General features: G+C 37.9%; 1 protein-coding gene across 1 annotated transcript in view; it reads right to left on the reverse strand.

Annotated features, from left to right (window-relative positions):
• The window catches only part of ESF1 (ESF1 nucleolar pre-rRNA processing protein homolog), a 32,058-nt gene extending 14,438 nt beyond the window's left edge, over positions 1 to 17,620 (reverse strand). The window contains exons 1-9 of the mRNA XM_068402264.1: positions 17,569 to 17,620; positions 16,263 to 16,959; positions 15,116 to 15,468; positions 14,193 to 14,306; positions 13,310 to 13,410; positions 11,643 to 11,795; positions 10,121 to 10,235; positions 8,999 to 9,137; positions 1,839 to 2,000 (exon numbers count right to left, since the gene is read on the reverse strand). Coding sequence (XP_068258365.1) covers positions 1,839 to 2,000; positions 8,999 to 9,137; positions 10,121 to 10,235; positions 11,643 to 11,795; positions 13,310 to 13,410; positions 14,193 to 14,306; positions 15,116 to 15,468; positions 16,263 to 16,959 — 1,834 coding nt within the window. The 5' untranslated portion in view covers positions 17,569 to 17,620. The remainder of the gene's footprint in view (positions 1 to 1,838; positions 2,001 to 8,998; positions 9,138 to 10,120; positions 10,236 to 11,642; positions 11,796 to 13,309; positions 13,411 to 14,192; positions 14,307 to 15,115; positions 15,469 to 16,262; positions 16,960 to 17,568) is intronic.
• Positions 17,621 to 17,744: the final 124 nt, after the last annotated feature.

Consider the following 17,744-nt stretch of genomic DNA (forward strand, 5'->3'; position numbering starts at 1 on the left):
GGCGTAGTCTTTTTTTAATTCACAGAACTTCATTCATAGAATTTGCAAGATTGTTCAGAAGACAGACTATATAACAAAAAAAAAAACCAACCCAAACGTCTTCTCCAAACCAACACAAAAAATGGCAGCTTTTCTAACCGTTTAAACAGTGCCTGGCCTGCATAAATACAGACCACATTCCTAGTAGTAACTGTTTCGACTGTGGTTTCCACTTTCAGTCTGAAGGGTGTCAGCAACAAATCTTTGTAAAAATCTTACGATAGCTACACCTATGTACGAAAACTCATCTGCCTTGAATGCTCAGTGACACAATGAATTAGACACTAAGTGAGCAACTTCAAGAATGCAAATACTGACACGCTGTGGACAGATGAAGTAAAACATGACGATACAGCTGTGTTGGCAAGCACTTGTCCTATCGTGCATGACATAAGCTTTTTCTAAAGAATTTTGGGACAATTCATGCCAGAAGTGATTGGAATTATATAAGCACGACTGAAAACCCGCAACTACTTTTAATGCCAGTGTATACTTTCGAATACAGATCTTATCAGGAACTAGGAATAAAACTATTCCGTTCAGTTCAATCAATTTCACTGACTCAGTACAGACCAGGACAAGATTGAAAAAGTAAGCATTTATATTCAACAGAAGTTACCTATGTGAATTCAGAATAATATTAGTGTAACTCAGATAATTAGATGTGCATTCCTAGCAGGAAGTAACACATCAGTGGTGAAGGGGCTGTATTCTATGTCCCTGGTCTCTGTATTTACAATAACAGACCACGCTGTGTCCTTACATAGCCTGCAGTCCTACATGTACTGAGGCAATACAGCACCTTGCCGCTCCCAAAAAGGTAATGTCACACTTCCCTAGTCTTTGGACTGCACAATTCAACCCTCTGAGCATTCACCAAATACTTCCATTTGCCTATCTGACTCACTAACTCGGTGGAAAAAACGCAGAGTTTTTCTTCTTTTCCAGAGTAGTTCTGTCATTTTAGCAAACAAAATGAAGCTTGCAAAGAGATCTAACAAGTACCAGGGCTCTACGGGCCGTCACGATGAGCTCTGGGCCAGGATCAAGGAGGAGAGGCCACAGTGAAAACGTTTCCCTTTTTGGATGTAGCGAGTTGTTAAACTGGCTCATTACATCTCAGGGAAAGCACACACCCCTACACAAAATATAAAAATCAGTCTGAATGTCTTTTCATCATAAAGGAAAAAAAAGTAGGCATTGGTTTTCAGATCTCAGGATGAGTTCTGCTGGGATGCTATACAGTGAAGTCATCTTTTTTTTTTAATTTCCAGATGAAAATCTAGATGTCACTAAATACAACCAAATATCCTCCAACTTTTCTTCCAGGTAGCTTTCTTTTCCACAGATCAGTCTCATTGGAAGGTCAGATTTCTCCCTTCTCTGTTGCCCCAAATCTTCAGCATTATGCAAGGAGGATTTTCAACCCATTCTTCTCTAATTTTATGCTATGTTTCCAAATCATACCGGTTTTCATTTTTAAAAGTGTAGGTATGTTTTATGACTCTATGGCAAACACATGAATTCTATTCAAGAAAATCTATAAAGTGATGAATGAAAAAGCAAGCACAAAAAAACCTGGCGAAAAAATAAGCTACAAAAAGAAGCTTACAGCTGAGGAACTGAGTTCAGTCATATTATTTCTTCTATTTCCCTCATTGTAATCCATCTGGATTTCAATTTATGGAAAAAACACGTCAGTTTCTACTACTATAAATCCAATACCTTACACTATATGCCTCTTAGCAGGCCAATACTGAATATCCTCCAAGTTAGTAAAAGAACAAAATAAAGCTTACCTGGAACCCATTTAATCTCCATTCCTATATCCTTTTCTTCCTGTTTTTTCTCTTTTTCCTGGATACTTTGCAAAAGTTCTCGGTACTTGGCAATTTGCTCTTCATCATCTTTTTGGCTCTTCCTGGGTTTGTCATCTTCCATTTCATGAGTTACATCACCACCTAGAAAGAGAGAGTAAAGCTGTAACAGAGAGCCTCAAGAAAGTGATCAATTGAAGTTAACGTTTAGGAAACACAGCTAAGGCACCTACACTGTTTCTAAAGAACAATCTAAAATATTTTCATCTATTATTCCCCCAAAGAGTAACCAGTTTCAGAATTCCCCTACTTAGATAACATAAAAATAATATCTGAAAAGACAAAAGAAAATTTGTCCAGGAAAGGAAATCACTGATTGGACACAGTATCCTTTACTGCGTTTTAAAATTATTAGTTTCAGAGTCCCTTGCAGCAGAGTAGTATCTAAATCTCAAAAAACAGCTGTGTAAAGCATTTCGAAAATAGAGTGCTACATTTTAACAAATAAACCTCGCAAGATTCTGTGACAGATAATTATTCAATGCCTTAATCTCCAGTGACTTGCTGAATTAAGAAATGAAGCAAGATGGAAAGGTTTTTTTCTTGCTTTTTTTAGAAAAACACAATTACCATGTGATTTACAATAAGCTTTTAAACAAATATTTTAGAGAGAACAGGCTTTTAAGGTTTTAAAGATGCTGCAGCTCCTTGAACTGCAGAAAACTAGGTTTGGGGCATGCTCCTTTTTTCTTTTTCTCTGGTTTAGCAGTAAAGTCATGCTTCTTACAGTTCTGAGTTGCATGGGCAGCATAACTGGTGTCTAGAAAGACAGACAGCAGTTGCCAGTTAACACAGAGTGACCTCTGGTCTTTGGCTAAAACTTAGGTGTGACACTGTTCTCTTCCACATCCCGTCACTGCAAGAAGCTGGTTGTTGTCTGGGAGCAGAAATCTTTACCCTTCAGTTAACTGCAGCTGCTTTTCCACTTTCCTCATCAGTAGCTGGGATCTTCAAAGAGGAAAGCATCTGCTCACACAGCAAGCTAAAGGCATGCAGTTTTCAAGACTGAGAAGAAAAATAAGCTATTTTGTTGTTTCTTCTTCCTGGTATCATGTGAAATGAGAAGTAAAGCTGTACTGGATGGGAACTGAAGAAATCCTTAAGCCAAGAAAGGCTGCCTTGAAACTGGATAAGTAAGGGGCTACTGATTTGTATTTATGACTGGTTTTGCTAATTTTACTAGCAGAAATTTAAGTGGCCGTGCATATTGTCGTACTTTCTCATTTAGATAAAACATGCGTTTTTGTCAAATATTCAACATCACCTTCAAAAAAACCCTTAAGAGCCTTTTCATTCTGTAAGCAAATAAAGAACACTTGACAACAGCTGCAAGAAAGGAAAATGAGCTGAATATGTTCTCAAAGTTTGTTCAGAGTTCAAATAACCTTGTCACTAGCTTTCAAGTCTCACGCTGTATTGCACAACATGAGGAACCACTTCCTGATGGATGTTAAGGCAGTAATGCTCTCTGCCAATAGCTTGTTCAAAGACTTCTTGAACAAAACACACAAACAAAACAAAAAGTTCTGGTGCATTAACAGCTGCACTGCAAGAGAAATACAATTAACCTGTGAAGGAAAAAAAGGCAAAAAGCTGATGAAATTTAGAGTATAAATACAAGTATATTCTTATTGTTTTCAAAGGACAGTAGTAACACAAGTGCTAAAAGAATTAAGTTAAAATCCTGAGGCAAGTCAGAAACATTCCAATACAACAATTTGTAGGGGAGTTTTGTTTGTTTTTAAAAGCTGCAATTCATCAAAAATATAAACAAATGCAGAGGCTCAATATATTAAATTTCTGATTGGCAGCTGTGTTAGCTGAGATCACATTCTTGTAATCACAGGGTTTTGAAGAGATCATATTCTTAGTTCAAGAAAATTATCTTTCAATGGCTGCGTAGATGATTCCTTTTGTTTTTTGTTGTTTCGTTTTGTTTTTTTTTTTAACTCAGCCTTACAAACTAAAAAGAGTAGAAAAATTATAGCAGACTCAACATTTGACAAAAGGTCTGCTGCAAAGCTGAGTTTCTTTTAAAGATGGAAATATAAAATTCCCCCTCATGATGTAATGGCACACCAGAAAATTCAGCTACTGATCTGGATGCCGATGGCCATACCATAAAACTGCACTAAATGCCTCAATTGTAGCCAGGGTAGTTACTCAAATTCAGACAGATACAAAAAAAAACCCTACAATGCATGTAGACCCGCAGAACGAAAAATAAAAAGCTCTACACTCCAGCATTCAAGAAGCAAGTCTGAGATAGAAGTTATTGCACTGTACTACAGCATGATGTGAAAAATGAAATGCATTGACCTCAGTCTTGAGGCAGAAAATAGTGACAAAGAAAACTTTGGGTTTTAACCCCACTTTCCCACATTCTCAGCACTCTCTGAACAAGAAGTTGTGCAAATCCCATTAGTTCATCCAAACGATAAAAAAAGGAAAAATTTAGAATTCAAAGTGCTCAAAATAAGCTTATTCAAAACATTATCACAGCAGACGTCTTTTTGTAAGATATTTTTTAGATTTTTGCATTTTGTTTCAGGTCAGGGTAGCCTAACCATGTGAGTGGTGTGCACTGGATGCAGTTTTTAAAACTCACTTTGCAAACCAGGTGACTGTAGCCGCCACAGCCTTTGAGCACGTGGCTATGCAGGAGAGGTGACTGGGCATTCCTAGAACCAGGCCTCTGAGCCAGCCAGATGTAAGCCAAGATTAACATGTTTGCAATCAGAGCTGGCTCCTGTCTACTCATTTCTGAGTAGGGACAAAGCGGCCTGCAAAAGCACACGCAGATCTGTTCTTCAATTCTAAGTTACTGGACACCTCCAACAGCTTGTATGAACTTCTTAGAAGGAAAGCTGAGATGACCCTTGCTCCTGGCCTTCCAGGTACCTTTTTTTTTTTTTTTAAATTAAAAAATAAACCCAACACAAGAACTCCTGCAAACATGCTTCAGAAAAGTATCCAACACCTGCATCAGTTATATCCAGCTTCTGATCCTTCAAAGAAAGCAAACAACCAGGTTGTGGCATTTCTATTCTGTCCCATGAAATTCCACCCATGCTTGGCTAAATCTTAAACCACTAACTCCACTTGCTAGCTTGTTTCCTTAGGAAATATTTTAGCAATACGCCAAAAGTAACCCAACAGAAATATTCTAAAAAGTCAGATCCACGTTACTTTTGAAGCAGCAGTAATGCCTGAGAGTGTCCAAAGCAGCTATATAGGAATAAGTGACAGAAGCTAAGCCAAATAATATCCTATTCAATGCATTTTATAAATACCCATTGGATGCAGGGACCATATTAAATAATTGCATGTTCTACTGTTACCTTCCACTTCTTAGCCTTCTGTAACAGTTCTAGCAAATATAAACACATATGAATACTGTTCATTTTTAAGACAGCAAGGAGGGCTGTACTGTCATGTGATAAAATGTTAAAGATGCATTTAAATTTATATACGTAGTCAGACTTACGGCACCAAGTAGATTTCAAAATTGTAGAAAGATTTAATAAATGGTCTGATTTTATTTAACATTAATCACTAAAAATAAGATTAGCAGCATTATAAAAAAAAAAGTAAAACTCCACCCAGCAACTCCTCCTTCCCAACAACTACATTTCCCTTCTCTGCACTTGTGCACATCCAGCTTTGGTACAACAGCACAAAACATCTACTGTCTTTGTAGAGTCTTGTATTGGAAGTCCAATACCACAAGAGACTGTGCTCCCTGCCCAAACTCCTGCTGTGGAGAACAGGGCTCTACAGAGCTCCCTACAAGCCTGTCAGTGTTCAAGAAGTGTTTGGATAACTTAGATACGTGGTTTAACTTCTAGGTTGCCCTGTGTGGAGTCAGGACTTGGGACTCAATGATCCTTGTGGGTCCCTTCCAACTCAGGATATTGCATGATTCCACGATTATACCACCAGGAACAGCTAATTAAAAATACACTGATAGAAGTATTTTGTCATATGGTCTATTTAGGTATTCTGTGTGGCTGTGCAAAGCAGAACAGGAGAAAAGACATTGATCTTGCAAAGATTAAAAAAAACAGAACAAAAGCTTAGGCATAAAAACCGTAATGCTTAATTTGAGGTATCATTTAAAAATGCCATACACTTAAGTCACTGGTGCTCATGGTCAAAATAACAATTATGGGCTGGATTTGGTGTACACCACAGACGCTTCCTAACTGGAACAAAGGCATCCAAGTAACAGAAAATTCAGAAGCAATGTAAAGGAGATACTTCGTGCTGTGAACCACAACATACCAGGTCACTGAAATACTTGACATTACAAAACTGTTGTATAACAGTAATACTAACATTCACAACACACATATTTTAAGTTGAAAAATTCCATAAAAACCAGATTAGAACAGGCCAACAAAAACCTGTTTATAAACAAAACATTTTAGTAAGTTAAAAAAATACTAATAAAAGTCCAGGACATTTTTTTCCTTATCATCACACTCCTACATTTCCATTCAAGCAGCTGACATTGATTTTTCCCATTTGTGCATAGTGCTACATAATTCTGCTGGATGGAATCCTGTCGGATGGAATCCTGTTTTGTATCACATAACTGAATGGACAGAAGGTCAGGAACACGTTAAAGACATGGCAACACAATTCGTCTATTAACACCTTACTTTTCAAAACATCATTAGAATCTAGACATTTCCAGGTTTAAAATTTATTAGTGTGATAAGATAACTTAAGGTCAACTTCTTCTCCCTCCCAGCAACGTAAGTTTACATTTTAAAATTTCTGAAGTGTTGCTCACTTAGAGATGCTGGCTTTCATCACCACCCTATTACAGATGCTCCTCTTTAACATAGTGGTAGTCTTGTACACATAAGTACATGGAAACGCTTTCCTCTGCATCTACTGCTCCCATCTAGATACTTTACTAAGCATTACTAGAGAAAATAAAAGCTCACAGACATGTAGTTTATAAGTGTGGTTTTTATGTAAGATGAGAAACAAAAGGACATTAACCCTGCCAAGATATTGCCAACCTCAGTTTGCTGCCAGAAGATTTCCCAACTCTACAACCAGAAAAATCTGTAATGTTCTTTTGCACGCTGCAAACTCATCTCTGATTGCAACAACCTGCTTTAATGCAGTATAAATCAATTTTAACACCTGTTTGAAAGACCTGACTAAGGCTTAATGACATTTTCTTTGCCTTCTAATTTAGGCTATACATATATTATGAATTAAGAGCAGACCGAATTTTAGAGTGAAAACACGCAAGGTAATTCAGGAATTTACATGTTGGTCCACCATCTGCAGAAGATCTATGTACGTTATGAAGTTAGATGACATTCTCTTTATATTCTTAAGAAGTTACGTGAAACAAAAAGCATTTGAAAGATGTTACTACTACACTCTACAGCTCCCTTGAATATGTTCCACTGCTTACCTTTCCCTTCACTATGTAAGACCTATAGCTTAGGAGTGCCAGAAGGCCCATAGCACAGCTTTTCTCCACTGCCATTCACACTTCCCTCGTTATCCAAGAAGAGCTACTGCTGGAGTGAAGAAGCTCTGTACAATCTACACCTCCCTCAGGACCTAAGATCTGGAGTGCATTCAACATCCTGTCTAGGCCATCCCAACGACCACAGTCTTAGGGCAGCTTCTTCAGTATCTCCTTGCCCTGCAGAGACTTTCGTATGTGTATAGAGGGCCATGAAAAGGACAAAACACTATATTAAACTAGAAATAGATTTCTGCAGTGAGCACAGTCATTAACCACTTCACATTTCAAACTAGGACTTTTCCTCTGACAAGGAAGCACCTCCAGTTCTATTGAAAATAATTTTATCTCAGAAATGAAGAGATTAAGGTAGATATTGCCAAACTTGACAAAGAAATGTTAAGGTACCCTGAAAAAAAGAAAGAGAGGGGTAGGAGGGAAGAGAAAAAAAAAGGGAAATTATTTTGCACTCAGAGGTGCAAGCTGCTATTCAGAACGAAGCTATTCAGGGGCTCAATCACTAGGATAACTCCTAATCACCTACCATTTGGTAATTTTTGATCAGCATTACTCAGACTTCACAGAAAGGCAGCAGATCTTCACTGAGCACTGAATGAACAGAATAGCTACCACATTCTCTACATACATCATTCAAATGTATGATGAAAAGCAACTTTCCTTTAACAGAATTATCATAACAGCAATAAAGAAAATATGCCATGATTTAGATCACTTGTGATCTTGCTACTTGAAATCACTGAAATTGTAATCATTATACTTGCCTTAATCAAACATTAATTACAACACATCAGGAGATTTTACAGTACAGAAATGAAAACTAGAAAGCTCTTTTAAAGCTAGGGTGATAATACTTAAGTCAAATTCTCACTAACGAATCTTCTAAGTAAGCTGTAACTCCAAATTCAGCTAATGTACTTTGTCTTCAAAAAGAATGTAGCAATTTTGGAGTCATACTAGTGATATTATTTATTTGGAGAATCAGAATTGGGTTTGCATAATGAACCTCAACTGTGGCTTTAGAGATACCATTTTAAAAACTTGTACATGTGTTTTCTTATCACATATGAAGAACTCTGGAAAGTGTATTTAACTCAAACAAACAAAAAAAACAAATAAAGAAAAAAGGAGCATCAAGTTCCAGTAAATTTAAAGAACTCTACAGCTTCCATATTAACATGCCTAACTCAAAAGACTTAACAAATCTTCCAAAAAAATTTTTAGCGTGTGTCAATCTGTCAGTGTTCTGTCATCAGTCCATTTATTTCCTAATCGAAAAAAGTGAACAAAAAATAGTGACATGCTCACCACCAATTCCCTCCATCTTTAGGTCACACACAAAAAGTAACTACATGCCACTTCTGGAGATGTTTAGCTCTGGAGGAAAGGTAGGTTATTTTCATAGTAGAACCTGACCACAGCTTTTACACAATGAGCATAATATTGTCCCTGTAAAAGACAACATTCAAAGTATTTTCTAAATATATGGAATTTATGTATTTAAATAACTTGTGTTCAAAATACTCTAGCTAATGACTTTGTGGACAACATTTATTAATGTAAGTACCTTGCTGCTGTTCTTCCTCTTCTTCACTAGACGAAGCCAAATAAGCCTGAAAATCCATGTCAAGAAGTTCCTCTTTTTTAAAAGTTCTGTTAAGTGACATTACTCGTTCGTGATCTGTCTCATCCCATGTGATATCTACCTTAAAAATAAGAATGCCACTTGTAGAAGCTGCAACACCGAAATTGAACATTGTAAGTCTGTCTTTTTATGGAAAATTATTTGATACCTTCCATTTAAGAAGCAATGTAAACCTGTTACTAATGTTCTCCTCAACAATTAGCTAGAATAACCATTTACTAAAATAGATTTAATTACAACTTTTTTGAATTTGTTCTACAATGAGTTTCAAGGAGTTTTAACATCGTGAAAGAATGAAGAAGTCTCCTCATTCACCAAAGGGTTCCGTGACAGCAGGTCACACAACACGAAACCTCTGTAAGCCAGATTTCCTTTGTGGCAGCAGATACTGGTGTTGAAGCAGCCACCAACTCCTCTCTTTTCCTCTTCCAGGAGCAACTCATTCCTGGAATCATTCATGAATTGCAATGGGGACAATGAAAGTGGTTGCACAACTGCACCCTCAAACGGAAGGTGAAACAGATCTGACTGAAAAATGATCCAGCAGAAATTACTTATGTCTCAACTAATCACTTCTCCAATTCAGTTCACTTCAGGGCCAGACGGAAGTTTTGGCTGTCACATAAGACAGAGTAGGAATGAATAGCTACAAAGCAAGGACGCAACGGTTTAAGCCCGGCATTACCACAAAAACCACTCTTGTTAAGCTACACACAAATACCCATTTTAGGCAAATTAGAAGATTTAACTGTGAATAACAAAGTAATTCCATGTGCAACTTGTAACAGAGGTACAATGAGGTCAAAATGTAGTATTTAATTTCTAACAAAGAAGCCGAATCTCTTTTAAAATCCCAAACTCCAGCTTATTTATGGGGTTGCAATTTGTGGCTCCATAACATGCTTACATCTTTTAATGTTTGGTGTCTTTATTTTGAAATGGTGACGGTAATCAGGAATCTTTTCCCCACTACTTATATAATTTATAAGCTGACAATAAAACTAAACAAATCAGAAAACCATTACAAAAACATTGTAAAGATACCTTTGATGTTCCCATAGCAGCAGATGTGAAGTATTTTGGCTTATATACAGCTACGTTCACTTCTGAGGCGACATCTTTTGGCTTATCATCAAATGTAACATTATCTGGAATAAATCTTAAAGGCAAATAAAACATATTATTATTCAAATGCACTGGGAAATCACAGTATAAACAGTCTAAGCTTTTCATGAGTATGGTACATCAGCACAAAAGAATTTGCTAAAAGAAAAAGTTGGTAAGCCTCAAAAGGAAACAAAAGAAATGGACAGGCACTCTGCACATGTAAGATTAACTGTCTGGCTTCTGCACAGCTATTCACGGGTCTTCAATGTATAACACCACCACGTTGGGGAAGTACATTAAACAATTTTCATTCTGGTATTGGCAAAGTCAGGGGTGGTTTTTTGGCACTTTGTTTGTTTAAGAATCATCTTTTCAGAAAGCTTAATATTAAAAATGCAGAAGAAAGAGTGAATAAAATAGAATTTGGAAACAGATAAATAAAAAACCTCAAAATATTTTAGGAAATCCTGGTACATCTTTAACATTAACATCAGTAGGGAAAAAAATGTTTAAAAGACGAAGTCATGTGTAGCAATGGAGTAAGACAGATTACAAAGGGTTGTTTTTTTTTTAAGTCATTGCAAATGTAATATGATGAATACTATTCAACATTAAAATATAATAAAGTAGAAGATTAGGAAAAGCATCGGAGAATTTTAAACAGCTGTGTCTGTTGTAAAACATTATCTTTCTATGTTTAAAAGCATGAAAAGTTACATGTTCATTTGGCAAGAGATCATTTTCTGCAGAAGGGTTCAAAGCAAATGAATTAAGCTGCTCTGGAAAATGATTCAAAGCAAAAAACTTATCTTTCACTGACTTCCAAGAGTGCCTGTAACACAGGCCCCAGCAGACAAAGCCAGCTTCTGTCAAAACTTATTATGAGTTAGTAACAGCTCTTCTGCTCAGACTAGGCGGCTTTTTTGTAACAAAAGGAAATACTAACAATAAAGTACAACAATAATTTAAAATTCTTTCTTTCCCAATTATGACTTCTGAAATATTAGAGCTTTCAGCTCATTCATAGGGGCTAGCATAGTAATCTATTGCAGCTTCACGACAACAGCAGCAATATTATTGCCCTGAGGTAAGCAATCCTGAAAAAGAGCCAGTTCTGGATCCCTGGGAGGAGATGGGATGAGCAGCACTATGTTGTTTCATTTTCTAAATCCTACCACTTTACTTAATTGTACCAAAAGGTTGAAGATGCAACCAGAACATTTTACATGACTTCTCTGAGAATAATCTCTCTATGCAGAGATCCTCTCAAACTTTTCATAGTCCAGTAAAAATGCTCAAAAAGAAGGAAAAAAGAATCAAAGGGAAACCTAACAACTCACTGGGTGTCTAATTTATTCACCTATCTCATTTTGGTTACACAATAAAGACAATATAGTTAATTGGCTATAATTCTCCCTCCCCGGCCCAACATACAATAAAACCACCACTGGAGAGTTACCTCAGGTCAATGAAAGAACAGCTACTTTCAAATTCCAGTCCATCGCATTCCTCATAAATTTTATTGGCTGTTTCAGGAGAATCACACTCTACAACTGCATAGAAGTATTTCAGTCGCTTAAATTGATATTCACGCAGTTTTTCCCTATAAAGCCTGCAAAAAAAAAGTGGAAAACACCACAATCAAGTGAGCTGGCTTTAACAACTTTTCATTTGCAAAATATTTTAATTCAACTCATTACGCACCATTCAAACACTCTCCTAATCTTATAATAAGATTAGATGTTGAACAGCATGAAGTTCCACCAGTATCTATTCAGTTTTACTCAAGTAAAAAGATTAATTCACACGGTTTTATTTAGCATACACTTTCTGTATCCCACACAGGATACAGAACTCTGCTTCCCACAGGCATCGTAAGGTTAGAGCAGGACATAGAATTTAATAGTTCCTATCAAGTTGTTTGCAATTATCCTGGCTCCTAATGAGAAAAGGATGTTCACACCTAAGTAAGAGTACATGTTAAGAATGTAAGAGAAACTGGGAGACTGTAAGGACAGGATGGCAGATGCTTACGCTAGAAAGAGGCAGTGTAGGAGTGATGAGTAAGAAAGCGGTATGGGTGAGGAAAGGAATCAGGATACTAATTTGAGTGGCACAGGTGGTGGTGGTGTCATAGAAGATGACAGCAAGAGAAAAAGAAAAGCAGAAAAGAGATTGAGATGTGGATGAATTGGTGGAAGGATGCAGGAGAGAGATCGCAGGGCTGAGGTCCTGACCTGTGAATTTAAAGGGTACGTACACAGGTATCACTGAGGTATCTCGGGGATATCTGGATTTCTGTTTGTTGTATTCCAGAATTTCTAGAGCCTGCTGAGCAGTAAATCCAGTGCTTCAGGATGCACCTCAATGCACACAGTGAAGCTGACTTCAGCACACACTGTGAGTTCATCACACACTTCCCTGAGGCACTAGAGACCCTCCTCAAAGGGAACTGCACTTATTTTAGAAGCATCTAGATTTTCCAAAAATAAGGCAGTTCAGCAGGATATATTATACAAGAGTGGCCCCAATCAGGCTGCCAAACATCTGGGAAGTCTAGAAAAATAAAAAGCAAAACCTCCCAAGTTCCATACGGACCAGACATTTGAGCAGAACAAAAGGAAAAAAAAAAAAAGACGTGCCTGAAGAAGCCTGGACAATGGTCAGCCTGATGAGCTCAGCCTAGTAAGTCTGGGCTGCTGCTGGTGGCATTCAAGAAATATCAATCTGGGAATTCTTGGCCTAAGTTAAGGTCCATATTGGTTACGCATGTAAAAATTTTGACAGTAAGCAACAAAAGGAGTTTACTGCATCAACGGCAATTCGTAAAGGAGAAATGCTATGTTCAGCTCTCCACACATTTGTTACATTTATTATTCCAATGAGCTACATAATAAAAATTTTAAACTCAATTATCAACACATTTTCCCAAGTTTCAATATAATGCATTTATTCAATGCATCGACAACGAACCAGGCCCAGTTTTAAAATATCCCTTGAAAAAGCTACAAAATTAAGGCACCCACAGGAGACTTCCACATATGAAATCTGGGCAACAGAAGCTGATAAGGATTTTTACTGAGAATTAGACATATTATATCTCTCATTTGAAGATGAAGTTAATACCCGTCATTCTCTGTGGTATCCTCTGGAAGATCAAACAGTTCCACAGGTCCTTTTTGTTCTTCCTCTTTCAATCTCTCTTTTCCAAACTCCGAAGGATAAATCTACAAATACAACAACACAAAAGTAAATTTTTAACTGCATCAACTAAGAAAAAAATATCTCACCAAGCCTTTTAGACTTTATCCTTTTTCTCTAAAATCAGTAAAGGGATCAATTCCATAAACTTTAATACCCTCTTAATTTTGATTTACAGAAAAGACAGTAGAATAAACAAACTGCCTGTTAGTACTGAGAATATTCTGAGCGATGGAGAACAACAGGAACCCTGACTGCGTTCATTTCACTGTGGTCCTTTTTAGAAAGGGGTGTTTGAGTAACGTTTCTCAGAAAGCTGAAGGCAGACACTAAAAATGGAAAAATGTAACTTGAACTGATCAGAATTTAACCAGTTTATTAATAAACTTAAAAGTGGTGAAAAACAAGCAGTGTTGTGCAATGAAAAAGGGGGTTGGAAAGCATTTAGAAATAGCCAGATTTAAGGTTGGGCTATCTACTATAAAGACTATTGAAAATTAAACTAGCCAAGGAAATGTAGTCTCTCCTTACTAGCACTTAGAGCCAACCTCATAAACATGAGAAGGTAACACCTTCGGGATCTAACTCCACCACATACAATGCCCATTGCTGAAAAGCAGCACGTGTTCATTTCTAACACAAGTTAAATTGCAACAGTTTCTCATTTATCATGTTACTATCTCTTTTCGTTCTACAGAAACGTCTCTCTTTGTTCTTATTGTGCAGTCTCTTTTCTGGTTGGTTTTTTTTTGGTGTTTTGTTTGGTCTTACAGTAAAAGCACTACTCCTTTTACAAATCAGGTCTTACCTTAACAGAAGATACTGTTCCTCCTTTGGGGGTGAAAGAATTAAATAAAGCCAGCAAATCCTTAGCCTTCAGCCTATCCCAATCCATATTACAAACTGCCAATCTACTTGTAACCTGAACACAGAGGGGAAAAAAGAAAAAAAGACATAAAGTTCATCAGTTTAATTCCTGATTGCTACGGGGAATACACAATTCTCTCGCAGCTAGCCTTGGTAAAAATCAAAGTCAGCAACAAACTCTGCTGGAAAAATAAAAGCAGCATTTTCCTCAAGACTTCGTATCACTTAAACTAGCAAAGGTCAGAAGCAGCAATCACCGTAGCAGATAAAAAAGGACATAAATAGTGAGGCACCACGGAATGGACTGCACCAATCACAGATTTAGGACTGTAGCTACAACATCAGCACAGAAGATTTTGTTATCATCATATGGTTAGTCACAATAGCAACTAGCATCACGGTATTGTAACAACACTGGAGTACTGTGATTTCTTACACACTAATCGTGCTCAGTTTTAAAGTCCTACTTCACTGTCTATAACAATTTCTTAATTTCTTAAGGTGCAATTTAAAAGATTACATTTTAAAAAATTGAAAAAATCAGTAGTGAACAAAAGCAGTAGTATATAAATTCTGGAATTTCTGAAAAACTCGATTCTCTTTGTTCTTTCACTTACAGATAGCTTATCCATCTATAGGTAAGCCTCTGCTTAGAGGTAAAGGGAGATACCAGGGAAAACTGCAAGTCTCTCATTCTCAGCCAATTTCATCATCATGTTCATTCTGTAATTAAAAGGCTGAAATACCTTTATGAAAAATACTTTCACAAACTGTTTCATAGATGAAGGTCTATAAGGAACTCATAACAGTGTACACTTCTGAGTTTGACATGTAGCAACTTTTCACACGCTGAAGTATCATTACCTCATCTCCACGAGGGGCATCTTTATCCAGCTCACGCCATGAATGCTCTATCTCTGGCTCCTTTGGAAATAGTTCATTGAAATCCTCATCATCGTCTGAGCTCGTTTCAATGTTCCCTATGCCTCTAGCTAGATCAGGCCCACTATCACTTTCTTCATCATCTTCTGAATCACTGTCTTCTTCATCTGTTTCCCCATCATCTTCTGGCTCCTCTTCCTCTCCTGTTTCCCCATCATCTTCTGGCTCCTCTTCTTCCGATTCTGCACACTCAAAATCATCACTTGCAGAAGTTTCTTCCTCTAATTGGCTTTTACTGATGTCACGTTGATCAAAGGTGTCTGTGCATACAGTCACTGAAAAATAAACATTAGGTACCTATTTTTATATTGTACTTACATATGATCCTTTACAAAGAGGCAAAAAAACTCAGGTTTTCTTCATACAGATTTATAGAACCCCTGAAATGTATAATGATACAGGAACAAACTACATCAGGGAAGCGCAAACAACATAAATCATCAGTATTGGCTCTTCAGCTTGTCTAATCTATTGCTCTTTAGGCCCACAATTGTATTATCAATCTCAAACTCTGAGAAAATGTTTTATATAAATTATATAAATATGTTATATAAATATGTTATTCTATTTATATGCATAGAATCAACAGGTAGAAATAAGATTTCAATAATGTAGGCTATATGCATGTACAAGCAATATAAAGAAAGTTTTTCTTCAAGTCACCTGTTCTCTCTAATGCTTTCTAATATTAATGGCTTGCTGCTGCCACCCTTATGCTTTCAATCAACAAGCATCAATATGCAGAAGTGTTCATGGTATCAGACCTTCTATTTGCTATTCAGTTTGATAAAAGCAGTAGCGTATACACTACTATACGTTTTACTTTTCTAACTAAACAACAATTTCAGCTCCAGCAATTAAAAGGACATGGACGTTCACAATCTCATTGAAGAATCAGCGCTGACTCTGTAAAGAGCTGACCAGCTCCAATTCTTCAGCAACACTGAATCCGAGTCAGGCAGCTATTTTATGACTGATCTTACGAAAGAAAGATTTTCCATGGATAAAACAAAACCAACAACATTCAAGTAAACAAAGCCAAATTCCAGTTGTTATTTTAACAACTAACCTGATTCTTTTATTTTTCCTCCTAGGGAGTCATCCCTCCTGGGAGCTTTAATCGATTTATTACCACTTGCTTGTGAAGACTTTTGCTTGTTTTGAATTGAAATTGGTCTTCCTTCTGATGCATCTCCTTCCTTGTTTTCTCCTTGGTGTAAAAGACCCTTGTTTCCCTGAGAGTGATCAATTTCTGTTGCAGTTTTCTTAGAGTCCTCTTTCAAGTTGAGTTTAGATGTAATTTTTTGTCCTTCATTTTTAAGGTCATCTAGTTTTGTCACTGCTTCACGTGTTTGGTCCACCCCTTGTTTGTTTATTTTGCTCTCCTCCCTAGGGAGACCATCAGGAAGTAGTTTACCAGAATCTGCTTCTCCTTTAGGTTTAGTTTTTTTTTTCTTTTTTTTCTTTTCAGTATGTTCTTTACTATCATTTTCGGAAAGATCAGAGTCAGATTCTGAGAGGGCATAAAATTTCCTGAGGTTCTCTGTAGAAGTATAACTAACAGGGCGACCTCTTTTATCCACTGTATATTTCAGCTTAAATTTCTTGTCATGAAACATAGCTCGGAATCGTTTGTCAATCTTGACTTTACGTTCTTTTTCTGGCATCTCCCAAAATCGGGGATCCCTAGTGACGCAGCTAAACCGCTCATCTCTCAGTATTTCCTCTTGGGATGCCATTTTTGATGCTGTTGAAGACTTGGCCATCTAAGATATGAAAAAAAAAAGCGCTTCTGATTAAAAAAACCCCCGATTAACATAGATTTAGATACATAGTGAAAAAAATTCCAAGAAGCAAAATTAGATTTCTAATCTATACCTAAAAAGCTCTTTCCAAAAAGCACACATAGCATTTAAATGAGTCACAAATAATCCTGTAACTACCACATTCTTGGCCACAAATCTCAGCTTCCTCAGATAACGGATACACAGCTAAAAAACCCCACTCTGGCTGCAGACACAGCCTTAGGTAATTCCCTATTAATCCCGAACAGAATCTCAAGCAGTTTCACTGTAAACCAGACCTCAGACTTGTACTTCCCAGCGGACTAGGGGTATTTCACATTTCAAAGCACCACTTAGGAACGAAGTCAGCAAGAGCGGGAGCGTTGTGGCGAGCTCAGGCCGGTGCCACCAGCAGCTCTGGCGCAGACTGAGGCCCAGCCGCAGCACATCAGCACCACAGCCTCCCCCGAGGCGCCCGCTGCCCTCCGCCGAGCCGGCTGCCGTACCCCGCTCCCTCCCCGAGACCAGCGGCGGACGAGGCCCCGCGGACGCGCCCCGGTGAGGAGCCCCGGCCGCCCCAAGCCCACTGACCGCTGACGGCCGCCGCCTCTTCCCCGCCCGGCTGCGCTCCCTCCCGCTGAAGCCCACAACCCACCACGCGCCGACGCAGCCACTTCCGGCGGCACTACGGCGGCCGCGGCAGGGCAAACCGCTCCCAACCAATCACAAGGCTGGTGGCGGGGCGGCAGCGCGCATGCGCGGAAGGG

This window comes from Nyctibius grandis, chromosome 1 (genome assembly GCF_013368605.1).
Source record: "Nyctibius grandis isolate bNycGra1 chromosome 1, bNycGra1.pri, whole genome shotgun sequence".
Classification (NCBI taxonomy): Eukaryota; Metazoa; Chordata; class Aves; order Nyctibiiformes; family Nyctibiidae; genus Nyctibius; species Nyctibius grandis.